This window comes from Budorcas taxicolor, chromosome 4, assembly GCF_023091745.1.
Source record: "Budorcas taxicolor isolate Tak-1 chromosome 4, Takin1.1, whole genome shotgun sequence".
Lineage (NCBI taxonomy): Eukaryota > Metazoa > Chordata > Mammalia > Artiodactyla > Bovidae > Budorcas > Budorcas taxicolor.
In genome coordinates this window covers 120585566-120611808 of record NC_068913.1, presented here as the reverse complement: position 1 = coordinate 120611808, position 26243 = coordinate 120585566, and the positions used below count along the sequence as shown (strand labels likewise).

Here is a 26243-nt window from a genome sequence, read left to right as displayed (position 1 = left end):
GTGCGCATGGTCGACAGTTGCCCCTGCCCCCCCCCAGTTAGGGGCTGGCCCTCCGCCACGAGCTGCCCTGGCCCCTTTGTCTGAGGTCAGCCGCCCCCTCCTATGCAACTCTGTAAGTGCAGAGATGAGATGGGCAGTCCTGGAGTGGCCCCACCGGCCCTGTCTGTCTGCAGTGTCACGCTGAAGCCAGAAGAGGTCAGCTGGGCCATGGGGCCGTGAGGCCAGTCCCCAGGCTGCCCTCGGCCGCCAGGGGCTCCAGCCCCAACCGCTCACTCCACAGGCTCCCATGCCAGCTGCACCCCCGAGAGGAGCCGAGCAGGGTCATTCACTCCACGGTGTTCAGAGCTGTTACTGACCCAAACTTGGGTATGCTCACCCAGCCCAATAAAGCCCTCCTGCCCCTGCGTGATGGTGAAGGAAAGGGCAGCATTATTGCAGGGCCTGGCAAGGAGAATGGGCAGCTCGTGCTTAAAAGGCCTGAAGGCTTTGGGGAAAGATTCTTAAACATCCGGTGCAGGAGAGGGCTTCAAGGTGTGTGAGCAGGTTGTGGGCATCCTCCTGGCTGTTTGGTGGTGACGGGATCGAGGGTCAGCGTTCCCAAACCTCTGCTTCCACCCCGACTGAGGTCTAGTGCTGGTGGGCAGCATGCAGTTGGCTTCTTCCACCTGGTGGCGGTGTCAGTAGCTGCAGACAGCTCAAAGGACCGGGCTCAGAAAATTATCTGCAGCCCTGGAGGAGGTGCCAGAGGCCCTTGGCGTTGCTCGGTGGCTACACTCCTATTATTTTGTCTTGTTTGACTCTTTTCCTTTCTTTCTGCATTTTCTCACTTCTCTTGTTTATTCTTTGACTAAAATTTTCCTGCAGACAAAAGGCAGATGGAGTGCGTGGCGTGGGCCGCCCGTCCCGGGAAGACCTGCTCGGTTTCAGAGCCGCTCTGCCTCCTCAGTCTGGGCCTCGTGCTTATCCTGGAGGAAGTTTCTTTGACAGTCTTTTCTATTTCTTCAGAGTTTCTCTCTTCATACTTGACCAGTTTAGTAATTTATATTTTCTTTCTTCATAGTTCCATTCCTTATGAGTTCTGATTTTTTTATATACTAAGTGGTATCATTAGCTTACAACTCTCAAATTTCCACTGTATCTGTGTTTATGTTTTATTTTCATTATCAATTTTTCGTAATTTTTGGATTAGGGGTATCTTACACTGCCATGTTAGACTTCTAGTAAGAGCTTTTGTGTCTTCCTCCCTAAAACCAAGTTCTTGGATTCATTCATCAGTCCTGTTTCCCTTCGATGATTTATTAATTTATCATTTTATTACTTGTTTCTGCTTCTTCCCTCAAGTTTCAGCTATTTCACTTTTGACTCCTTAATTCGGATGCCTGGTCTATTGTGCCCTTCATTTCCTACGTGACAGTGGAGGTGGCGGTGGTCCACCCGCTGTGGCAGCTCCACAGTTCACACTTGCCGGGACCTCACCATCATTGTTTCCTGTGTGTCCAGTAACCACAGCTTTGATTTATTCTCTAACCTAAGAGTTATTGAAGAGCGTACTTTTCCGTGCCCAGCTGATTAGAGAGTTTATTTCCTGTTGCTGTTCATTTCTAATTTTATTAGGTTATGCTTGGAGATGCAAGTTTTTACTCTGGGGGTACCATGAAGACCTTCTCTGAGACCCAATATCTTTCCAGTTATGACTTTGATTTTATTCCAGGGAGTCTGCCCAACTGCTCCTGAGCTATTTTTATTAATTGGGTTATTAAGACTCTCTGTGTGCCCCTTGGGTTGGAGACACCAGTTTCGAGTCTGGCTGCTCTTTGCCCAGGGCCAGCGGATGGCACCTGCCCCGGGGGCTGCCCCCAGGGAGTGTTGTGCTGGCAGAGCGCTGGGCTCTGCTCCCGGGCCTCTGAACCGTCAGTCAGAGCTTCCGTCTCTGAGTCTGAGCAGGAGTCTGTTCTTTATTATTTCAGCCTTTTGTTTTATTTCTTGGCACATGCTGGTTCATGAATACTATGCCTTCATTCGGGACTTGTTGTAACATTAATATGCGGTTACCTTATTTCACTTAAAAACGTATACATGGCCTTGATGTTAGTGCCGTGACCACTGCTTCATTTGTTTATATTTGCCTCATTTTTCTACTCTTTCTGAACTGCTGTTTTAGATGGGCTTTCTGTAGATAACATATAGTTAGGCCTGAGTGAGAGGATTTGTCCTTGTGTAATCTAACCTCTTTGCATCGACTGTCATAGTGAGATATATACATGACTCTGTTTCATGCTCTCCCTTTCTGTGCCTCCTCCCGTCTCTTATTTCATTCTGCCACGTAGGTTGCATTGGTTTCATATTGTTCCCAAGTGAGTTGGAGATGACAGTCACTCTTTTATGTTTTTTAGACTTTTCAAAAACCATTTTGATCTGCATATTTCTAATTATCAACTTCAGGAATTTAGCTAATTCTCTCCTCTTAGGAAGGCACTTGAGGCCCTGTGACTCCCCCATTTTGTGATGTGGAGGCCTGACTTAACTTCACGTTCACCTTATCAAAAGCGTGTCTTTACCAGTGTCTGTGCACCAGCGAACAAAAATACAGTGAAAAGTATAAGAAAGTTCCAACAGTGTCTCTGAGGGGAAGGCTCCTGTGGGGGCAGGTTAAAGCCTGATGGCTGAGAATCGATCAGAAAGATGTGTTGATGAGGGAATGTGGCTGTTTAGATACCTTATAATAAAAACACCTTTGTCAGATTTCACTGAAATTTGCTTTGGGAAAGCCAATTACACAGTGAAATTGGTGGAAAATCTTATTATTATGAGCTCCTAGCCCTTGCTCTACCTGCTTTAATGTCTAGAGATGAACGGCAAGAAGGCAAGCCTCCATCTCTCCTGAACACCAGGCCCCTCCTCCCTCATCACTTTTATTGGACTCTCAGTTTGCTGGGACCCACGCATGGAAAATTGTTGAAGATAAACATTGTATTTTAAATTACTGCAGGCAGCCAGGCAGCCTGGAAAAAATCATTTGAACAAATTGAAAACTGAAATGTTGATATCAGATATTAAATTAATGTAAGTGAGATTGAAACAATATCTAATTAAAATAATTTGAAAAATGAGTTGGAAATTGAAGCTGACATAGCTTTTACCAGCTTGTCATTGTCATCGCCGTGCAATGAAGCTCTGTCCCCACCAAAGCCCAGCCTCTCCTGGGAGACCTCACGGGACACCCGGCAGATAAGAGCCTTTTTACTCAGTCGGGGCTGGAAGGTGAGGCTGGGAGGACCTTCCTTGGGACCCCACGGCAGGGGCTGGCATCGGGCTGTCGTCCCCAAGGGAGGATGGCTCTAGGAGGCCCACTTGGCACTTGAGACTGAATGTGTTCAGCACTCCGCTTCGCACGGGGCGGTAGGCAGAGGAGGGCGGGTCTGGACTGCGGACTGGAGGCCCGAGCTCCGAGACGCAGGGGCCCTGCAAGCAGGCTCGGGTGCGCCGGCACTCTGCTCCGGGAGCTGGGAGCGCCCCGAGGTCGGGGTGCCACGGCCGCTCACCACCTGAGGCCGGGGCAGGGCTGGTGCTCTTCAGGCCTCTCAGCAGCTGCTTGGGACCGTCCGCATCCTCTGCTTGTGAACAAACGGTGACGGGGCGGGAGCCGAGCGCTGCACTGGAGCACGTGGTTCTTTCTGATCTCAGTCGTCCTCAGGCCAAAGATGACCAGGGGTAAGGACAGCCTGGCTGAGTGCCAGCGGCCTCACTGAGGGCCTGGAAGGATGAGGTCCAGGGGTCAGGACAGCCTGGCTGAGTGCCCACGGCCTCACTGAGAGCCTGGAGGGGTGAGGTCCAGGGGTCAGGACGGCCTGGCTGAGTGCCCTCGGCCTCACTGAGAGCCTGGAGGGGTGACGTCCAGGGGTCAGGACGGCCTGGCTGGGTGCCCACGGCCTCACTGAGGGCCTGGAGGGATGAGGTCCAGGGATCAGGACAGCCTGGCTGAGTGCCTGCAGCCTCACTGAGCACCTGGAGGGGTGAGGTCCAGGGGTTAAGACGGCCTGGCTGAGTGCCCACGGCCTCACTGAGGGCCTGGAGGGGTGAGGTCCAGGGATCAGGACGGCCTGGCTGAGTGCCCGCAGCCTCACTGAGCACCTGGAGGGGTGAGGTCCAGGGGTTAAGACTGCCTGGCTGAGTGCCCACGGCCTCACTGAGAGCCTGGAGGGGTGAGGTCCAGGGGTCAGGATGGCTTGGCTGAGTGCCCACGGCCTCACTGAGAGCCTGGAGGGGTGAGGTCCAGGGGTCAGGATGGCCTGGCTGAGTGCCCTCGGCCTCACTGAGAGCCTGGAGGGGTGACGTCCAGGGGTCAGGACGGCCTGGCTGGGTGCCCACGGCCTCACTGAGGGCCTGGAGGGATGAGGTCCAGGGATCAGGACAGCCTGGCTGAGTGCCTGCAGCCTCACTGAGCACCTGGAGGGGTGAGGTCCAGGGATCAGGACGGCCTGGCTGAGTGCCTGCAGCCTCACTGAGCACCTGGAGGGGTGAGGTCCAGGGGTTAAGACGGCCTGGCTGAGTGCCCACGGCCTCACTGAGAGCCTCGAGGGGTGAGGTCCAGGGGTCAGGATGGCCTGGCTGAGTGCCCACAGCCACACTGAGAGCCTGGAGGGGTGAGGTCCAGGGGTCAGGATGGCCTGGCTGCGTGCCCATGGCCTCACTGAGAGCCTGGAGGGGTGAGGTCCAGGGGTCAGGATGGCTTGGCTGAGTGCCCACAGCCACACTGAGAGCCTGGAGGGGTGAGGTCCAGGGGTCAGGACAGCCTGGCTGAGTGCCTGCAGCCTCACTGAGCACCTGGAGGGGTGAGGTCCAGGGGTTAAGACGGCCTGGCTGAGTGCCCACGGCCTCACTGAGAGCCTCGAGGGGTGAGGTCCAGGGGTCAGGATGGCCTGGCTGAGTGCCCACAGCCACACTGAGAGCCTGGAGGGGTGAGGTCCAGGGGTCAGGATGGCCTGGCTGAGTGCCCACAGCCACACTGAGAGCCTGGAGGGGTGAGGTCCAGGGGTCAGGATGGCCTGGCTGAGTGCCCGCAGCCACACTGAGGGCCTGGAGGGGTGAGGTCCAGGGGTCAGGACGGCCTGGCTGAGTGCCCACAGCCACACTGAGAGCCTGGAGGGGTGAGGTCCAGGGGTCAGGATGGCCTGGCTGCGTGCCCACAGCCACACTGAGAGCCTGGAGGGGTGAGGTCCAGGGGTCAGGATGGCCTGGCTGAGTGCCCACAGCCACACTGAGAGCCTGGAGGGGTGAGGTCCAGGGGTCAGGATGGCCTGGCTGAGTGCCCGCAGCCACACTGAGGGCCTGGAGGGGTGAGGTCCAGGGGTCAGGACGGCCTGGCTGAGTGCCCCCAGCCTCCCTGAGAGCCTGGAGGGATGAGGTCCAAGGGTCAGGATGGCCTGGCTGCGTGCCCATGGCCTCACTGAGGGCCTGGAGGGGTGAGGTCCAGGGGTCAGGACGGCCTGGCTGAGTGCCCGCGGCCTCACTGAGAGCCTGGAGGGGTGAGGTCCAGGGGTCAGGACAGCCTAGCTGAGTGCCCCGAGCCTCCCTGAGAGCCTGGAGGGGTGACAGCCAGGGGTCAGGATGGCCTGGCTGAGTGCCCCGAGCCTCCCTGAGAGCCTGGAGGGGTGAGGTCCAGGGGTCAGGACAGCCTGGCTGAGTGCCCGTGGCCTCACTGAGAGCCTGGAATGACTCCACCTGTCTCTGAGCCAGCTGCTCTGGGGTTGGTCAGGCCCAGGCAGCTCCCCTAATTGTAGAAGAGAGACTCAGGAACGTGCAGGTTGGGTGGAAGGACCTTGTCCAGACTCTGCATGACATGGAGTGCAGCAGCTACTGACTCCCCGCCCCACAGCCCACACAGGCGCCCCTGCAGCAGGCCACACACGACACCGAAGAATCCGAGCATGTAACAAGCGTTTACCTGTAGTGATGTTCAGTGTAACATACCCTGGCTCGGGATGATCCCCTGGAGGACAAGAAGGCAGCCTGCTCCGGTGTTCTTACCTGGAAACTGCCATGGACAGAGGATTCTGGTGGGCCAGAGTCCATGGGGTTGCAGAGGCAGACGCAGCTGAGTGAGCACACCCGCCCCCCATTGCCCGTTGCCTGCAGTGGCACGCCTCGTATCTGCCATTCCCGCCACTTTGCTCAAAGCCCGCTAACCGGAAGCTGTCAGTGCAGGGGTGGCGGCCTCCCAGAGGGTGGCTGGAGTTTCTCCGCTTCATCGTTGCGCCCAGAAAGCCAGGTACTGGGACTAACCCTCGTTCAGAAAGCAACAAAAATGCCAACATGTCAATCTGCAAAGATGGCAAGCACATTAGCGATCTGGCAGACTGAGTGAAAACAGTAAGCTGAGGCGTGAGGGACACTGATGTTGACCTTCATCTTAAGAGGACTTTTCAAAGCAGGACGCACTTGAACTGTAGCGTCTGTGACCCTGGAGACTGTGGAGGGCAGGAGGAAGACCCAGGGTGGGACTAACCCAGAAGGGCGGTGAGGACCCACACAGGCCGCCGGGGCCACCCCAGAGCCACCGGGCGACATGGCCCCCATCCGCTCAGTCTGAGCCCATGTGGTCACCAGGTGTGAGGGTGGTGCGGAGCAGGCCCAGCCCCGAGGGAGCACTCCCAGCCCCAGGGGGCAGGCCCAGCCCCAGGGAGCACGCCCAGCCCCGAGGGAGCATCCGTCCAGCTGCACGCCACCTGCTGGCCACAAACCCAAAGCACACATCTCATTTTAGACTGGGGCCCCAACTGAGTGGGCTTCCAGAAGCCTGAAAGAAGGAAGTGCAAATCCTCTGGAGGAACGCTGCTTTTTCTCTGTCCTCAAAGCAGTCCCATAGTTAAAACCTCCAGAAATAGGAATTTCAGAACATGCTGGAGAATAAGACACCATGAGAAAGGTTGCCTGCAAGCACAGTCAGAATGAAACCTCGGACACTGACTAGGAGAATTCTTAGTGAACCCAAGGATCTTAGTCTGTTTGTAGGAATACAAAAGGAAGTTAACACAACCCGAAGATCAAGAGTCTTAATAATGACCAAAGATACTTTTTAAAATGAAAAGTACAATTATAGAAATTTTAAACACAGGAGGTGAGTTTAACGCCAGATTAAATGTAATTGCAGAGGGGATTCATAAACTAAAAGATAGAGCGGACTAAATTATCCAGAACGCAGCCTAGAGAGAGGGAAAGAAATGGAAAGCATGTAAAGAAAAGAAAAAGGTAAGTATTCTTTGCAGAAAGTGATCAAGCTTCAGTGTTTGAAGATATAATGGCTAAAGAATCACGTCACTGATGAAAGACATGAATCCTCAGATTCAAGAAGTCTAGTGGAGTGAAAAAGAATTCCACGTGCAGACTCATAACAGAGAAACTGCAGGACACCCGAGACAAAGAGGTCTAACAGTGGCCAAGGAGAGAGACAAGCAACGCAGGGAAGGAAGAGAGCCCGCCTGCAGCTGATGCCTCAGCAGCTGGGAGGAGACTGGGCGGCAGAAGTGCCGTGCCTATATCGCTGCAGGGGAATTGCGTCCACCGAGAACTGTACTGGACCTCCCTGGTGACCCAGACAGTAAAGAATCCGCCTGCAAGGCGGGAGACCTGGGTTCCATCCCTGGGAAATTCCATGGACAGAAGAGCCTGGTGGGCTATATAGTCCATGGGGTTGCAAAGAGTCAGACACGTCTTAGCAACTAAATAATAAATACAGCAAGAAAGAGAGAGAAACAATATATATCAAAATACAAATTTTAAAGCTATAATGCTTAATGCATAATAGAAATACCAAAGTATGTTTTAATACCTGGGAGTTTGCATTTAAATCTGCAAGTTGAGGGAAATTTATTGTTTTAACTGTGTTAGAAAAGAAAGAAAAATTAAATAACTGAGTCTTTAAGAAGTTAGAAAAAAAAGAACAGAATAAACCCAAGTAAAGTGGAAGGAAGGAAATAATAAAGATAGAAGCAGAAATGACTGAAATAGAGAAAAATATAAAATGGAGATATAAAATATAAAAAATGTTTTATAAAAAGCAGAAGTATTTCTTTTTGGAAAAAAACTGATAAAATCTCCATTGTAAATGGTCAAGATAAAAGAAAAGAAGCAAAAACTATATTGGGAGGCTTCCCTTGTGGCTCAGCGGGTAAAGAATCTGCCTGCAGTTCAGGAGACCTGGGTTTGATCCCTGGGTTGGGAAGATCCCCTGGAGAAGGGAAAGGCTACCCACTCCAGTATTCTGGCCTGGAGAATCCCACAGACTGTTTAGTCCATGGGGTCGCAAAGAGTCAGACACGACTGAGCAACTTTCACTTTCAACTTTCAACTTCATATTGGGAGTCAAAAGTGGAATGTAACTGCAGATGCTTTACTGTATGAAAGGTTAGCAAGAGGGTTAACAGTGTTGTGACTCTTTGCTCAAAAACTTAGATACCATGACCAAAATAAAGAAATAGAAAGGCTGTGTATTGTCACCCTGCTTTTTTAACTCAATATACAGAGGACACCGTGCAAAATGCCTGTCTGGATGAATCACAAGCTGGATCAAGATGTTTACCTACTAACTTCATTTCTTCTTTGGTTATAGGATTGTTCTTGTTCAGTTGCTAAATCATGTCTGACTCTTAGCACCTCCATGGACTGCAGCATGCCAAGCTCCTCTGTCCTTCACTATCTCCTAAAGTTTGCTCAAATTAATGTTCATTGAGTCAGTGATGCCATCCAACCATCTCATCTTCTGCTGTCCCCTTCTTCTCCTGCCTTCAACCTTTCCCAGCATCAGGGTCTTTTCCAGTGAGTCAGTTTTTCACATCAGGTGGCCAAAGTATTGGAGCTTCAGCATCAGCGTCAGCATTAGTCCTTCCAATAAATATTCAGGGCTGATTTCCTTTAGGATGGACTGGTTTGTTCTCCTTGCTGTCCAAGGGACTCTCAAGAGTCTTCTCCAACACCACAATTACAAGCATCAATTCTTTGGTGCTCAGCCTTCTTTATGGTTCAAATCTCACATACATACATGGCTACTGGAAAAGCCATAGCTTTGACTAGACAGACCTTTGTTGGCAATGTGATGTCTCTGCCTTTTAATATGCTGTCTAGGTTTGTCATAGCTTTCCTTCCAAGGAGTCTTAATTTCATGACTGCAGTCACCATCCACAGTAATTTTGGAGACCAAGAAAAGAAAATCTGTCACCAGTTTTTCCCTTTCCATTTGCCATGAAGTGATGGGACCAGATGCCATGATCTTACAAGCCAGCTTTTCCACTCTCCTCTTTCACCCTCATCAAGAGGCTCTTTAGTTCCTCTTCGATTTCTGCCATTAGGGAGGTGTCATCTGCATAACTGAGGTTGATGTTTCTCCCCGCAATCTTGATTCCTCTGTCCTTCCACTCTCTCCTAGAGTTTGCTCAAACTCCATTGAGTCTGTGATGCCATCTAATCATCTTATCCTCTGCCGTCCCCTTCTCCTCCTGCCTCAGTCTTTCCCAGCATCAGGGTCTCTTCCAGTGAGTCAGCTCTTCACATCAGGTGGCCAAAGTATTGGAGCTTCAGCTTCAGCATCAGTCCTTCCAATGAATATTCAGGGTTGATTTCCTTTAGGATTGATTGGTTTGATCTTCCTACAGTCCAAGGGACTCTCGAGAGTCTTCTCCAACACCACAGTTCGAAAACATCAGTTCTTTGGCGCTCAGCCTTCTTTATGACCCAACTCTCACATTTGTACTTGGCTACTGGAAAAACCATAGCTTTGACTATACAGACCTTTGTGTAATGATTTAAAGACATACACTTCCTAAATTATAGCATATTTATTTATAAATGTATTTTCTTCCCTTTGTTTCGCAAAATCACTGACAACATTGTTTAAAAAAGATTTTCACAAAATCTATGCGCTTCCCAAGTGGTCCAGTGGCTAAGATGCCATCCTCCCAGTGCAGGGGCCCTGGGTTCAATCCTTGCTCAGGGAACCAGATCACATGTGCCACAACTAAAGGGTTTGCATGTCACAAGACCTGTTGCAGCCAAATAAGTGAGAAACAGCAAAAATCATTTTCAAAAAATCTGTGCATTTCGACAGAAATAATCCAGCTGTAATTGCACACACTGTATACAATGTGAAACTATTTTCATCAAAAATATAAGATACATGTGAAATTGCAAATTAAAATTATATCCCTTCAAAAAGACATTTTAAAAAGTTAAAGTGAAATATTAAGTTATAAAATAAAATATAATTAATAAGTAAGAAAGCTTTAAATCTAAAGTGTTTAAATAAAGCTGAATTTTTATCCTGTTTTTGAAACTGTAATCGAATTGTAGTCATTTTATAAAAATAAAGTGTGGGAAGTTCAACTTCAACATCCATCTAGTTGCCAGTACGATGAGCCGGGGGCCTGATGAGTGACATTCCGCCCAGACAGACAAACAGAGACGGACAGATGCCCTTCCGGTTGCGAAACGCTTCTCGGCCGCGCAGACTGCGTGATGGCCCACAGGGACCTGCAGAACTTGCAGAACCACAAACCGAGGTGCTGGGAAATGAGAGCGGGCTCAGCCCCACAGGCGGGAAGGCTTTGCTTTCTGGCTGAGGGGCAGGATGGAGAAGTCAACTAAGGTGTGTCTTCTCCCCCCAGCTCTCTTCCTTGACATGCAGACCCGCCCCAGCTCAAAGGCTTGTGGGGTTGGGATGAGCAGACAGGACAAGCAGGGTGTGGCCCCTGCCCAGGCCTGCAGCTTGGCCAGATGGCCCCTGCTGACGCCCGCACCTGTGCTCGCGCCCTTCGGGGCCCCGACCCTTGCCCTGGGGTCTGCAGGTGGACTCGCTGCTGGGGCCCCAGCCTGTGCCTCGCTGGGCCCGAGACGGAGGAGGGGCCCCTCCCAGGGCTGGGCCTCCTCGAGTCCTTGGGCAGGCAACTCGCAGCTCCCCTGGGGCCTGGGGGGGACTGCTGCTCACCTGGGCCCCCAACTCAGAGCCGAGGGGGAGGCCAGGCTCCCAGAACTGTGGCATCAACTTTCCTACCAATCCGCCCCCTTCCCAGGCCTAGCTTCGCCCAGCAAGTTCTGAGCAGCTGGCATCTCTAAGGAAAGGCCCAGTCCCTCCCTGGGCTGCTGACCAGAGGCCGTGCCGCTTTCAGCAAGGCTGGTGCCGGGGCAATGGGTCCAGTCAGTGTCCCAGATGCTCTGGGCTGTTCACTTCTGCAGAGGCCGCTGGTAGGAGCCGGTGCAGAGTGACGCGTGTCTCCTCGGGCAGACGAACACAGGCGTGCGGATCCGCACCTGGGAGCGGCACCTCTGTCTCTGCCAGAGCCTCCCTGAAGCGGCGGGTCCCCCGTCCACCCGCCGCCCAGCCCCGCTCCCCTCCTCCCACTTTCTAACGGGCGCGGTCATTAAGTTGTCCCTGTAGCAATTTAGATCACAGAAGAGACTTCTGCACATCCTTTCAGGTTAAAATCACGAGGATAAAGAAGGAGGCAAAATTATTCCACTGTAGCTACGTGCTTAATTATATGGAATGCTGCATAAATTGTCAAGTGCGAAGAATTATTCTGATAAATTAAAATACTAATTAAATAGGCTATTGCGGAGTTTTGAGAACATTGTGGGGTTCTGCTCCTCCAGGTAATTTGCATATCCTTCATCTAGCGAATTTAATTTTAAAGGACTTCTTTTTGTGTTTGGAAACCCTTTTTGTCTCCTGTGAAGATAAGAATGGGCTTTATGCATTGTTCTCGCCTTTATTAAAGCAGCGTCTCCCGGAGTCTCTGCGTCCTGGCCTGCTGGCGCTCACACCCACCAGCGCAGGGTCCACGTTTGGCCATAAAAATAACCTGGAGCCGACATCCAGCAGGACATCCAGGCCCAGCAGGGCTCCTCTGTCCCCTCGAAAGGCTCCAGCCCCGCCTGGGAGTGGAGATGAGCTCCATGCCCCGTGGAGGGTGAAACTCATCTCCCTTGTGTCTCCAGGGGGAGCTGGGCAGGGGGCACATGGGGGTCGGTTCCCGGGAGCCAGGTCTGGATGCCTGACGGAGCTCAAGGCACACGTCTGGGTGAGGGACACGATGTGTGAACACGTGAGATCCCCTCCACTCGGCAGAAGGGACGCATGAGACAAAGTCCATGCAGCTGGGCCAGGAAGCCTTGGAGCAAACGGACACAGTGCTGACTGTCTAAGAGCAACGCGGGGAGGACTCGGGATGGCTGAGACCTACAGAGCGTGCTGAAGACCCACAGGCTCCTGGTCCTTTTAGATCAACGTGAGCTACAATAAATGGATGTAAATAAACAACCACAAAAGGGCTCAGCCTAATACAAATGGCACCGTTGACACAGGCTGGAAGAAAGGACCATCCCAGAGCGTGTGTGCGGCGGCCACCCCACCGGCGAGAAATTTCAAAAGGGAGACAGGCTTTGCTGAAAAGGACTTAGTGCCCAAGGCTGAGGTCACAGCAGAGCCTGAGACTTGAAGAAGAGCGTTTAGGTCCCATAGATGCACACGCGCCAGCCGCCGAGGGGACACGCGTGCGGCCGGGAGCCGCACTGCCTCCTGGGAGGCTTCTCAGCTGAGAGCGGGAAGATGCAGGCGGCTCTCGGAGGATCCCCACTCCAGGCGGCGCCTCGGGCACTGCTGCTCTCTGGCTGAGGATGGAGGTGGGCTGGAGGTGGCCCCGGAGTCCAACTCAAGGCCGCATGATTTGGGATTCTAGTTCGAGTCGTTCGGAGGTGCCCGTGGCCTCTGGAGGCCCCGGTGAGCATCCCGGCAAAGGCTCCACGTGTTGTTTGCGAAAGAGCCTGTTGGGGAGGGGGTGGGCAGCCTCAGGGGGGCACTGGTGGCTCATGCTTTTCTTGGACAACGAGACAGAAGTGGGCGGTGTCAGGTGTTTGGGGCAGACTCACCACTCACTGAACCACGGCTGCCACAGAACAGAGTCTGTGGGTTAGCATGAAGCTGATCGAAGGTGGCTGGTCCTCCCCGCAGGGTGCTGCTTCAGGATATGCCGTGTGCACGTGCGTGCCCATGTGTGTGTGTGTGCGTGCGTGTGTGTGCGCACGTGTGTGCACGTGCGCTTATTTGGACGAGGCCCACTTACGGAGGGGTGTTAACACCCTGCAGCGCGTGAGGGCCACAGCAGGATCGGAGATGGGGCAGACTCTGCAAATGAGAAGAGAGCAGGGGCAGACACGCATCCTGACCCAGGAGGCAGGGACGCTCCTGGGCTTCTGTGGGTGGTAATGGACTGTCCGGAGAGGCGGGGATCCCTCCGGCCGATGCTGGAGGGACCGGGCCACGTCCAGCCCCTCCCAGCAGACCCTGGATGTTCCGGCTGCCTGCAGGACACACTGGACCCAGCATTTTGTCTGTCCCACCTGTTTGGTTTTTCCGGGACGGCCCCCTTGAGTGCTGTGTCCGTTCCCAGTGAAAATCGTTTAGAGCAGAACCAGCCCTTTGTCAGTGCGAGGCTGAGTTCCCAGGCTCCCTGGCTGGCCCCCTGAGAGGTGGGCAGCTGGGGGAGCTCTCCGCGGGCACACTTGAGGATGGCGAGGATCCTTGGCGGCTGAGCCTCAGGAGTCCCCCCCGGCCTTTCCTGGCAGGTGTGCGGACCCCTGGCTGGGTACGTGCAGGCTCCCTGCCCGGCTGGCTTTTCACCCTGCTCCTGGAACGCCTGTCCCTTCTCGGCAGCGATAGTGGAGCACGTTTAATTCCATCTTCAGTGCTTTGTGTCCTCAGCCTATTGAAGACTCACTATTATCCCCCCAAAGTAGCCTGTCATTCAGTAAAATGCCTCCTTTGTTCGCAGAAGAACATTAAAATCAATTGCTTTATACCCTATCTCTTAAAGAATATCCTCCACTCAAGGCTTACCTTTGAGCTGCTGCCCCCTCACTACCCTGCCACCCCCTCCCCAGCTTAGAGCCTCTTAAAGTGCTGTGCAGTAACCCTGGGTTTGCGTCTGCCTCCCCCAGGGCTCCCATAATTACCTAAATCTACGAAATAACATTCATTTGTTCAAAGGAAAACTTTCTGCCAGACAAGGAGAGGGCCCCAGAGGCTGGGGAGGTGGCTATGACAGGCTCTGTGTGTATCCCTCTGAAAGATATAATTCCATCACCTCAGATGCACGGAGGTGTTTCACAACAAGAGTGAAAGTAATTCTTGTTTTGCTGTCTCATTCTGCATTAATCACAATTGCAATGCACTCTTCCTTCTTAGGGTTTGCAATAAAATTCTATTTCTTCTGGTTTTCATTTCCAAAATGACATGGGCTTTATCCGAAAGAATATTCCCGCAGAATCATAAGCCAAGGTCAATTGCCTTGTGACACACTCCCTCTCCAGGAGGTGGGGACCGCACGCCTGCTGTGCTGGTGTCGGGATTAACTGGGCTTCGTCTCCGGCGGCTAATTGTTTCCAGGGCCCATTCCACTTGCTCTGATATGGAGGGTAATTCATTTTCTGAGAGTCTTGCTCATTCTAAGTCAGGAGCAAACTAGGACAAGGGTAGTGCTGGAGATGGGTCCTTACAGGATGTTCCGCCAGGGGTAGGAGCCAGAGGGGTAGGCAGCTCTGGGAGCGGGTGAGGAAGGCTCAGTCGGGGCCCCCGGCTGGTGAGCCTGTCTGTGAACGCAAGCCTTGGGACCAGAACCTACTTCCCAGTGATTACACACCTGCAACCCGCCTGTCGTTCAAACCAAGATTCCGGGCGGCAGGCCTGCCTCCCGTCTCTTGTCCAGGCTCCATAGGATGCTGTGAATTTCCTACGACGATGGTTTATGGGAGGGACCCACATCCTGCCCTGGGTGGGGAGCCCCCTGCCCAGGTCTCCACCGCAGGCTCCTCCACAGCTAGCTGTCCACAGCTAACCAGGCAGGCAGTGACTGTGGGGCTGGGTGGTAGGGGGTGCTCAGGTGTCTGGAGAACGCTCTTCTCTCCTCGCTGACCTCTTGTCTCTCCATCTCTCCCGCAGCCGACAACAAGGAGAAACTGCAGACCATGTCTGGGCTGAGAGTTCTTCAGGCCGGAGTCGGCTCGGTGAGTGACTGCGTGGCCGGGCGCCTGGCAGGCCCCGGCCGGGGCTCAGTCGCGCCGTGCGGGGTCGGAGCGGAGGCCGGAGGGCAGGCCAGGCTGGTCTTCCGGTCGGGCGGGGCGGTGCTCACGTTTGGAGCCCGGCTTGTGTGACGCTGTTTGGTTGCCTTTGAAACTGTGCTCGGTGTCTCCCCGAGAAAACGCTGGAGCCTCTGGGAGCGCAATCTCCCTTCTTCCAGTGACTCAGGTGTGAGGCCTGCAGCGGGAAGGTGGTTCTCTTCTCCCGTGGGCGGGGCCCTTCGTCTCCCCAGTTACAGACCCCGTGGGGCGGGGCGGAGAGGGCGGGGCGCCTGCGCGCAGAAGTAACACCCTCGGAGGCCTCCAGTCCCAGCATCACCGCGCCGGCCGCAGAAGTAGGCCCTCCATCGGCAATTAGAGCCGAAGGCACTCAGCCCCGGAGCCCTGGCGCAGGCCGAGCCGATCACGGGCAGTTAATGAAACGTGCGCTGTGCGCCGCCCTGGGGTGCTTGTCCCCGTCGTGAGTCAGCGGGCCCGCAGCCAGTCTGTGCTCGGGCATCTGAAATCCCTGATTTCACGCCCGCCGCGACAGTAATTAACCGTTAAGGGCGCTTATTTACCCGCTCCTGGCTCGGGGCGAGATGCCTCCACGTGGCCACTCCGAGGCCCGCCGGAGTCCTGGCTCTTGAAATAGGAACGTATTTAGCAGCTGCTTCAGCACAGAGGCAGGTTCTGTGCTCCACAGACGCCGGGCAGGGCACCTTGCGGGGGGCCTGCCTCGAAGTCCTTGTGTCCCCAACCTTGGCGATCGGTGACAGGGAGGGGACACCAGGGGTCTGTGGGTCCCCAAAACCATCTGTAACCCTCGGGGGTGCAGTGACCACTGGCTGGAAGGCAGAGGGTTCGGAGGACCCGGGCCCAGATGGAAGGTTCTGATCCGCGGCTCCCAGCCTCTGCAGGGTGTTCTTCCTGCGGGGGGTGCCTGGTGCCCGGTAGTGGAGCGGACCCAGACCGACTCCGGCGAGGGCCCTGAGCGTTGGGGGTCATAGGCTGCTCAGGTTCTGGGCCCCTCCCTCCTGTGCGGTGGGCGAGCGTGTGCCTTGGAGGTGGCAGACCGCCCTGGATGGGGGGAGGGGAGGAAGGACCCGGGCGGGGGTGCGGAGCCAGGGGCTGCTGTGGTTCTGGGCGGGCGGCGGGGAGCTGCGACCTTGCGGACTCTTCTGACTAGAGGTCGTAGGGACAGGTCTCAGAAGAGGGCACTGGCCACCGCCCCCTGCTCCTGGTCTGGCTGGGCACACACCCAGCTTGCACGCAGGGCCGCCTGTCTGTAATCTGACGCCCGCGTCACAGCTCGGAGACCCGCCCCGCCCCCTGGCCCCGCCGCCTGCCCCCGCCGCCTGCCCCCGCCGCCTGTGAACCGCGGGCCCCCACGCCGCATCCTGCCCTCGCGCTCTCCCGCACAGCCGCTGCTCCCTGGCTCCTCCTGTCGGCACAAACGCGTGCACCGACGTGTCCAGCTCATACAGTGAAAGCTCCCTGGACGCCAGTCTCTCGGCATGCTGGCCTTCTCGCCTCCCTGCTGCTCGCTGCCTCCTCCTTCCCAAAACCACCCCCAAATGTGCAAAGGCGTCTGGACACCTCGCGCTGGCAGGTCAGCACCTGCCCACTCCTCTACCCGGCCCGGCCCGGCCCCCAGCGTCCCCCGGATGGTCCACATCTGTGGCCCCAGGAGCTCAGTGGTCAGCAGCAGCAGTCACTGTCCTGAGCGTGGCCTCTGGTCCTCCTGTCCTGCCTGCCTGGCCTCCTGCTGAAGCCAGCTGCACTTAGGGGTCTTCGTGTGGGGTCTGTGTGTCCCTGGGGGTCTCCCTGAGGCCACAACCCTTACGTCATCCTGTGACGATGACCCCACCTGGCCCGTTCTCCACGCTCCTAACTTTCTGTCCTTGGAGACCAGCAAGGAGTCCCCAAGGCTGGGTGAAGCAAGGACCCTAAAGCTCTCCCCACACACACACCTGCCCCTGCCCCAGACTCCAGCTCATGGCAGAAATTGGTGGCGTACTTTCTGGGGCCTGGGGGACCCCACAAGGGGAGCCCAAGTCGCTGGTGGCTTGTCTGCAGAGATGACAACCTACACTCAGAGGGGAGCCCATGCCCATTTCTGGGTGCCCTTCCACTAGCTGGCAGCGGTCCCGCCTGAACGGTGGGGGTGCAGGGCAGAGCAGACCCCAGCCCCACAGCACTGCTCCTGCGTCTTCGTCCTTGCTTGCTTCCTCTCTGCTCCTCAAGCGGCCAGAAGCCTGACCTCACCCTCCCCAGGGGCAGGAAACGGCCACATCCCAGACCTCGTGTTCCATCCAGGGGCTGAAGCGTGGCCGCGGGTGGCCGTCCTCCCCTGACTCTCCCCGAGTCGCCCGTGTCTTCCCGGGGCCCCAGGTTTCCGCAGCCACGGGGCTCTCTGAGCCCGGCTCCCAGGCCCCGTCCTTTTTCATCTGCAGAGGCAGTGCTGCCATCACCTTTGGGGTTGTCTGAGGTCATTCTGATGGGCCCTCAGGCCTGGAACCGAGGTCCCATGTAGTCTGCCGGATAGAGGGAAGGGGGTGTGCGTGCGTGGGGTGGGATCTGGATCGTGGAAACGGGCGCAGGAGGGGCAAGTGGAGATATGTGTAAGAAGCTAATGTTTCTTTTTCTAATTTTAATTGCCTCATGCAGTGTTGAGCCTGACTTTGATGCTTCTGATTTTCCTTGAAATGTATTTGATATGAATGTCTCTGCTAATTCCTGACTCTGGAAAGTGGAGCAGAGTCTTGATTCCTAGAAATCTGCCAGCATTTACGGGATGTAAATGCTGATTCAACATGCGATGACAGATAGCGGAATTAACGCCTTTTAAGCCAAATGGAAATATCTCAAAACAAAATTTAAAGACAATGAACAGATTAGAGGGGATGCACGCGTTCCTGATAGATTGGTGGTATTTTGACATTTTTCAAAATCCAGTTTCTGTTGTCTTGAATGTCTTCACATTTTTTCAAGTGAATAAAGTCATGGTTTTTTCCCAAGGGAAAATTATGATATTACCAAGAAAAAAAACTCAAACATTTGGAAGAAAAACCATCTAAAAACTGTCTGCAGGCCAGCGTTTCTGAGAGTGGCTCGCGTGCTGTGTCTGAAGTAACCCGGGGCTTCCTGGTTCTCCAGAGTGTCGTAAATGCAGTGCGGTTAGCAATGTGCCTGCCTGCGTTTCAGCCGGCCCGGCGCGGAGGCCCTGGCATAGCCCCGCACGCGGCCATGGGGCAGAGCCAGGTGGGAGGGAGGGCTGCCTCCTCACTGGCGGTGGGAAGAGGAGGAGGGGTTCTCCCGCACCCCCTGCAGGCCCCCCGCCCTGCAAGTTAAACTGACAAAGGCGCGCAGGAGCAAAGCAGCACGCTCACTTGATCTGAGTTTCCCGGGGCGCGTGGGGAGAGAAGCCCACGTTTGTGGGTGGACCAGCTGCCTTCTGCTGGGTCAGGGGCTGGGGGTGCGGACACCAGGTGGGTCTCTGCAGAGGGTGTCTCTTCCTGAGGGTCTGGGCCTGCCTCAGGGAGAAGGGGTGGGTGAGGCTGGAGCCGCCCTCGGCCACGGGGGCGTGGGGGGGGGGCGTGTCCTGGTCCCCCACTCGTCCTTGAGAGGGTGCACGTGGTTTTGGGGGTGTCTCAGAGCCTGGGCTCTGGGAGCTCTGCGGGGCGGGGCAGGCGGCCGTCCACTCCCCAGTTCAGCCCAGCTGCACTTCCTTCCCGTCGGTCACCGTTCTGGCTCCTGGGTAAGATTTTTGTCCAGAGAAAGGATTCTGCGGCCAAGCGCGAGTCGGTCTCCGCAGACCCTGAGAGGCTGTGAAGCTGTGGTCACGCTCCTCCCCCGATGACTTAACGTGACTCAGCTGTGTGCTGTGTGTGCTGGCGGGTGTGTGCGGTTGCCCACAGTCATCACGGGGGGCCGAGCGGGTGGCGCGGAGACACGCCACGGTCATTTGAGGAACGGCGTAGTTTCCCCCGGAAGCGCCCCCAGCGTTGCCCGTCTGTGGAAGGACGTGGCTGTTTCAGTGGCTGTCGGGAAAGCTCAAGGTGCAGGGAGGCTCTGAGAGGAACTGGGTATTGCTCAGCAGCCAGACAACGGCAGGCCGGCTGGCCCGGGGCACGGGGACCCTCGGGGTGGGGGGTAGTGTTGAGCCGAGTCCCCCGGGGCCCTGCGGCCAGTCCGCTTGGACTTGGGGATGGATTGATGTTGACAGCCCTTGCCAAGGTGGGAAGAAGGCACGTGGGGCCAATCCACTGCCCTGAGAAGATGGTGGGGACAGAGCCCCGTGTGGGCCTCAGGCCACGGGGAAGCTGTCACCCCCAGGGGTCACTTTTCACGTGTGAATGGAGTGGCACTTCATCACGCTTAGTAAACACCCACAGGTGTGCAGTCAGTACCCACAGGTGTGCAGTCAGTACTCACAGGTGCATGGTCAGTACCCACAGGTGTGCAGGCAGTACCCATAGGTGTGCAGGCAGTACCCACAGGTGTGCAGGTGGTACCCACAGGTGCATAGTCAGTACCCACAGGTGTGCAGGCAGTACCCACAGGTGTGCAGGCGGTACCCACAGGTGTGCAGGCAGTACCCACAGGCACATAATCAGTACCCACAGGTGCACAGTCAGTACCCACAGGTGCACAGTCAGTACCCACAGGTGCATGGTCAGTACCCACAGGTGTGCAGTCAGTACTCACAGGTGCATGGTCAGTACCCACAGGTGTGCAGGCAGTACTCACAGGTGCATGGTCAGTACCCACAGGTGTACAGTCAGTACCCACAGGTGTGCAGGCAGTACTCACAGGTGCATGGTCAGTACCCACAGGTGTACAGTCAGTACCCACAGGTGTGCAGGCAGCACCTATAGGTGTGCAGGCAGTACCCACAGGTACATGGTCAGTACCCACAGGTGCACAGTCAGTACCCACAGGTGCACGGATGGTCAGTACCCACAGGTGTGCAAGCAGTACCAACAGGTGTGCAGTCAGTACCCACAGGTACATGGTCAGTACCCACAGGTGCACAGGGAGTACCCACAGGTGCACAGTCAGTACCCACAGGTGTGCAGGTGGTACCCACAGATGTTCAGTCAGTACTCACAGTTGCATGGTCAATACCCACAGGTGCATGGTCAGTACCCACAGGTGTGCAGTCAGTACTCACAGGTGCATGGTCAGTACCCACTGGTGTGCAGGCAGTGCCCACAGATCCTCAGGCGGTACCCACAGGTGTGCAGGCAGTACCCACAGGTGCATGGTCAGTATTCACAGTGACGAGATGCTCGTCACAACAATGCCTCGTGGCTGTGCTGCCCGGGGACGGCTCTCTGGGGGATAAATTCGTGGTGATGCAGGAAGCCCCATGGCAGCTGTGGGGGTGGGGACATGGCAGAGGACCCTGGAGTGTGGAGCCTGCGGACGCGCTGGGGACGTCCCAGCCTGATCTGAAGCCTCATCCTTGGATGTGGTTTCAGAGGTGGCTGGTGGGTAATAGTCTCAGATCTTGAACAGAGATCAGAAGCGCTACCAGTTCCACTGGACTCAGGAAGCTGCAGGACAGTGGGGATCTGACACTTTAAGAAGGTCCTCAGTCTCAGTGAGTCCTCACACCCCCAGAAACTTGTCTTATGAGGATAATGCACCAGGCGAGAAAATGAAGGGCTTCCCTTGTGGCTCAGCTGGTAAAGGATCCGCCTGCAATGCGGGAGGCCTGGGTTCGACCCCTGGGTCGGGAAGATCCCCTGGGGAAGGGAAAGGCTACCCACTCCAGTATTCTGGCCTGGAGAATTTCATGGACTGTATAGGCCATGGGGTCACAAAGAGTCGGACACGAGTGAACATCTTTTGCTAAGAAAATGGAAATGCAGAGCTTTGGAAGTACCAAAACTGACCTAAGTATAAAACCCCAGGAAGATCACTAATTATGTCGCATTATTCCATGAAAATTGTCGCGACAGCTCTGAACCTCAGCGCAGCTGGGGAAACTGGCATGGACTCGGGCTGGGGCAGCACGTACTGACGTGAGGTCACCCCTAGGATGGTGGAGTCTCAGCCAGCTCTCTCCTTTTCCAAAACCTCGGTCAGGATCATTTGTAGCTCTCTATTTCAACATCGTTGTAGGTTCGCAGGGAGTTGCAGGGAGGGCCCGGCGATGCCGTGTACAGTTACTGGGCCCCCACCCCTCGGTGGCTGCACCCACGTCATTGCAGGTTGAGAGGCAAACCAGGAGATGGGTATCAGTTCAGCGTGTGTGTCTGGAGAAGGAAATGGCAACCCGCTCCAGTAATCTTGCCTGGAGGATAACTTGGACGGAGGAGCCTGGCGGGCTACAGTCCATGGGGTTGCAGAGTCGGGCATGACTGAGCGACTGTCACTCACTCGATGTGTGTGTAGGTATTTGTCATTTTATCTTTGATACCATGTGTTATAGTTCTAGTAAAGAAAAAGCTGGCAACCAAAGTGACAGAGTACATATTTGTTTTCGAATAAGTGAGGACGCGAGAGGAAACGCCACCACGTGTGTGCTGGAGTGTGGCTCCCAGTTGCTGTGGAGGACATTCCAGGTAACTCGGGTCCTCACACACTCATATCTGTGGTGCTGTGTGTTAACATAGACATGTAGGCAGGACGTGGTAAGTGGTCACAAATGTCCCGGGTTTAGACCGAGGCCCGTGTTTGGAAACCCAAGGGGAAGCAGCCTGGGGGTGTGTGGACAGCAGAGGGCGGGAGCGGCCTGCAGGGACCGCAGCTGGGCCCGGGCAGGTGGGGAGCTGTGACAGGTGGCACTGGGGGGTGGGTCTTGTGAGACAGGAGGAGCTGCAGGCTCCAGAGTGTGTGAAGCAGGAGCCAGTCACTTTTGAGGATGAGTGCTGACACAAATCAGATGGACACGTCGGAGCCGGCAGGCTGTCTTGCGTAAAGACTGTGAGCTGAGTTTGAGACGATGCTGGGTGTTGGCAGGTGCCAATGGACCCTGAAGACTTCAGGGCTGCTTGGCGGGGCCGCTCTCACCCCTGCGGCTCCCCCTCCCTGTCCAGCTGTGACCAGACAGTGGAGGGTGGACCCTGGCAGCCACCTGGGGCTCGGGCTGCTGGGGCTCTGCCCTGTGCCCATCCTCGTGGGCTCTGGTTCCTCAAGTTATATGCCTGTGCCTGTCACTTAATTTTTATTCTAATCTGTGTTTCCGGACAGAGAAAGTTGATTTTTTTTTCAAAGTGTAAAATGTGCATCATCCCAAGAAAGGCCTCTTTAGCCTTCTAAATATTCCTGTTTATGTTTGAAAAAGAAAATCTGCATAAAATTGCATTAAAACATTTGCCGCGGTCTGTCCAGGCTGCCCTGAGAATTCCAGTGCTAGGCTGAGGGCGCGGTGGCAGAGGTCAGATTTCAGGGGTGGCCATGTGGTCCCTTCCATGATGACGGGTCCCCCATTCTGCTGGCTGGGCCCCTCGGAGCTCAGCGCAGCGGCCCCCATGCAGCCTTAACCAGGGCTTCTCCTACTATTTTCTTATTTCTCAGGAGTGAAGAGACTCAGACGAAAATACACTGGATATGATTAACGGCACTTGGCGCCGCGGCAGACACGAGTTGAGTGTGAGATGGCACCCTCTCCCTCCGAGGTGCTGTGCAAAGTCACCATCACGTGGGCCCACAGGGGCTTGTGAGTGCTTCCCGTGGTCTAAAGCAGGCGAGGTGCCGTGTGATGAGGCAGTTGCCGTGGAGACACATTCAGTTTTGATGCGGCGTCAGGGTAAACAGTCATATAAGATGGAGTGCGTGCGGTCTGCCTGCGGCATCCCCCACCAGCCCGGTCTGACATGTCAGCTGCGTTGCTATGGAAAGTGCCTGGCGCGTGTCTCCCTGCCGGGCCACGCTGTGGCCCAGCTGGGGCTGGGTGACTGTCCCCCTGGGATGCGGGAGCGGGCGTGTCTCAGTGGTCTGTGAGCTGGTTCGGGGTCCTTCTCCCCAGAGCTGAGCAGCCTGGATCAGAAGGCAGTGTTGATGTCAAGCCGAGCTCTGCAGATGCTCAGAAGAGCCCCCAGAATGCGGTGTTCCAGAAGCCCCCTTCCTGTCCTCAGCCCCAGGACTTGGAATTGCCGAGAGAACGCAAAGACCGCTGGAGGGGGCGCGCCCAGCCTCGTTCAGGGCAGCGGCCGTGTGGCTGGGCTCAGCCCCCGGGAGACGAGTGTCCCTGGTGCCCACGTGCCCACCCTGCCAGGCGGAGGCAGGCAATCCCCGGGTGGGGAGCCGGGCGTGGGGGATTGATGTCAGAAGCACCTCTCCAGGCATCACCTCCAGAGGCCGAGCCTTGGTCCCTGAATCCAGCCTTGCCTTGAAATTAGAAATGTCCTGAGCTCTGCCTTTTAGCTGAAGGGCCCCTGAGGCTCCCGTCACTTGGAAGTGCATCCACTAGAGGGTCAGCCCCGGGGTTGCCTTCCCATCTCCTGCCGACAGATGCGGGTCCTCTGGGGGCCCCCACACCCACTGACCCCCGAGTCCCCACCCGAAATGCTGTGGGGGAGATGAGTCGTGCGGGCATCACTTGGTGGGGAGCCTGGGCTCAGGCCGACCCCAGTGACCTCCCTGGACTGCACTCCTCTGTAAAGGTTGTGTCCCAAAGTCCTGGGAGTCAGCATCCCACTGTCCATCCTGGGGGGACATGGGTCACCTGAGGCAGGCTGCTGGTGCTTGCCTCCTGCTGCCCACCCCCCGCCCCCAGATCGGCTCTTTCACAGCCTCCCTCCCTCCCTGGGGATCCCAGGGTTGGGGGTGGCGGGAAGCTGCTCTGAGTGGATGGCTGCTCTGCCGTGGGGGATCCGTCCCCTGCCTCTGACCCGCCCCCTCCAGGGTGCTCCCCAGGCTGTGCTGGGTAACGTGAGCTGAAGCTGGTCCCTCCGCTTCTGCGAGCTCGGGAGCGAAGCCGCCTGCGTCTCCACCGCCCGGTGCCTCCAGCTTGTGGTCTGACTCTCCGCGGCAGTTCAGTCACCCCTGCTCGGGGCAGAGTGACCTCGAGCCCCGGGCAGCAGCTGGACGCCCGCCTGGGCACATTCAGTCTTTAACTGTGAACATCCCAGGCCACGTCTCCATGGCAACAGGTGTGCAGCCCTTAACTGCTGATTTGAATACTTCCCCTCTGCTTTATCCGTGAGTTCCAAAAAAAAAGTAAAAGCTGTGTTCACCCATATGAAGTAATTAGTAATCAATGTAACACTACATATAATCAGACACCAAATTTAAAACAATCTCACGTCAGAACAGATACGCAGCCGGCACCGCGCTGGCGACCGCGGCGAGGGCCTGCTCTGTGGAGATGGCGCACGGCTCCCCTGCAGTGAGGAGCGGGCCCCACGCAGGCATCTGCCCGGGGCCGGGCCCCTTCCTCGGTGCGTCCGGGCCCAGCCAGGCTGTGCTTCGCCAGCCATCACGAGCAAACCCGCCTCTGAGCAGAAGCGCAGCTGGTGCTGGAGCCACAGCCCCGGGCCGGGGCTCGGTCCTGAAAGCATCCAGGGAGGTCAGAGGTCCTGTGGGCCCAGCGGAACCGCCCTCTCTTTGCCCGGACCCCCAGACCCCTGGGCGCAGTGCCGCTCTGTGCGTGGCTCCACCCAGGCCCTGAGATGGCCCACAAACTCCGCCCTCACTGGGGCCACTGGTCCTCTGACGTCCCTGCGACACCACGTGGGACCCTGTTAACAGGCCCTGGTGCCCGTGTCCCATGTCATCCCTCTGCAGGACTGGCCTCCCCGGCTGGCGGGCACCTCCCGCTGGCTGCTCTCTCCCAGACCGTGGGCACCTCTGACCCGGCGTCGGGTCCCAGGGCTGACAGTGGTAACCAAGCACCACAGACCGGGGCTACAAACACAGGGTCCTTTCCCAGCTCTGAGGCCAGAACTCAGAGCGCAGACAGAGCGGGGCTGCGTGCCCTGGGGGCTCCCAGGGAGGGTGCATCCCTCCTTGTCCCGCGCCTGGGGCTGCCCCGTCCTCGGCCGCCTCCTCCAGCCTCTGCCCCGCCGCCTCACGGCCTCCCCAGGTGTCTCCTCTTAGGAGGACTAGGGCCACCCTTCCCCCAAGTGACCTCTCTTCCCTGGATCCCCCACCAAGACCCCACGGCCAGGGAGGCTCCCTCCCAGGACTGGGGCTGAAGAGGCGCACAGCTTTCAGGGAGACAGTTCACCCTCAACACCCACAAATCACAGACATCATCCAAGCACCGCGAGCGACTGTCCGCTGACCCACAGCCGAATTTCTCTCCTTTCAGGGTTAAGGTGCCTTGCTCACCTGGTTGGTAAATGGGGTTCACCTCTCCAGCTGATTAAGAGTCAAGTTTGATTGAATAGACCTCGGGCTACACTGGATCCCCTGCTCCCCAGGGCCCTGTGTACTCACACACAAGCACACGCACGCACACACATGCTCCCGGCTCCCCGCCCCCAACTGCCCGGTCTGACGGGTGTGACCTATGGTGGAGGAATCGGGGCTGGAGAGCTGGGCTGAACCACTGTCTGTACCCAGGGTTGGAGCTGTGATTGATCTCACCTGTCCTGAGAAACGCATGGAAATGTTCCCTTATAGCCCTTCCTGACAATCGCACGCTTCAAAGACAACACGGAACGTAAAGAGTCTGATCTGTTACTTGTCATTAAATTAGTCAATTCTCGATCTCTTGCCACGCTCTCTTTTCCTCAAGACTCTTGAAAGTTGAAATCCCGTAGGTGCTTCTTGAGGCACGCAACACCTGCTGAACTCCATGAATAGGATGTATTTTAAAGCCAGGTTAGCTGCATATACGAAAGCTTGGCTGCAAAGTTCATGAGGAGTTGTTGTTTAGTCGCTGAGTCATGTCTGACTCTACGACCCCATGGACTGCAGCACACCAGGCTTCCCTGTCCTTCACTATCTCCCAGAATTTGCTCAGATTCATGTCCATTGAGTCGGTGATGCCATCCAACCATCTCATCCTCTGTCGTCCCCTTCTCCCTCTTGCCTTCAATCTTTCCCATCATCAGGGTCTTTTTCAGTGAGTCAGCTCTTGGCATCAGGGGCTAAAGTATTGGAACTTCAGCTTCAGCACCAGTCCTTCCAGTGAATATTCAGGGTTGATTTCCTTTAGGATTGATGGGTTTGATCTCCTTGCT

At 56.0% G+C, this 26243-nt stretch overlaps 1 protein-coding gene across 1 annotated transcript in view; it reads left to right on the top strand.

Moving 5' to 3' along the window:
- PTPRN2 (protein tyrosine phosphatase receptor type N2) overlaps nt 1-26243 on the top strand; it is a 464846-nt gene that overhangs the window by 206969 nt on the left and 231634 nt on the right. Inside the window, exon 11 of the mRNA XM_052638438.1 lies at nt 14984-15048. Coding sequence (XP_052494398.1) covers nt 14984-15048 — 65 coding nt within the window. The remainder of the gene's footprint in view (nt 1-14983; nt 15049-26243) is intronic.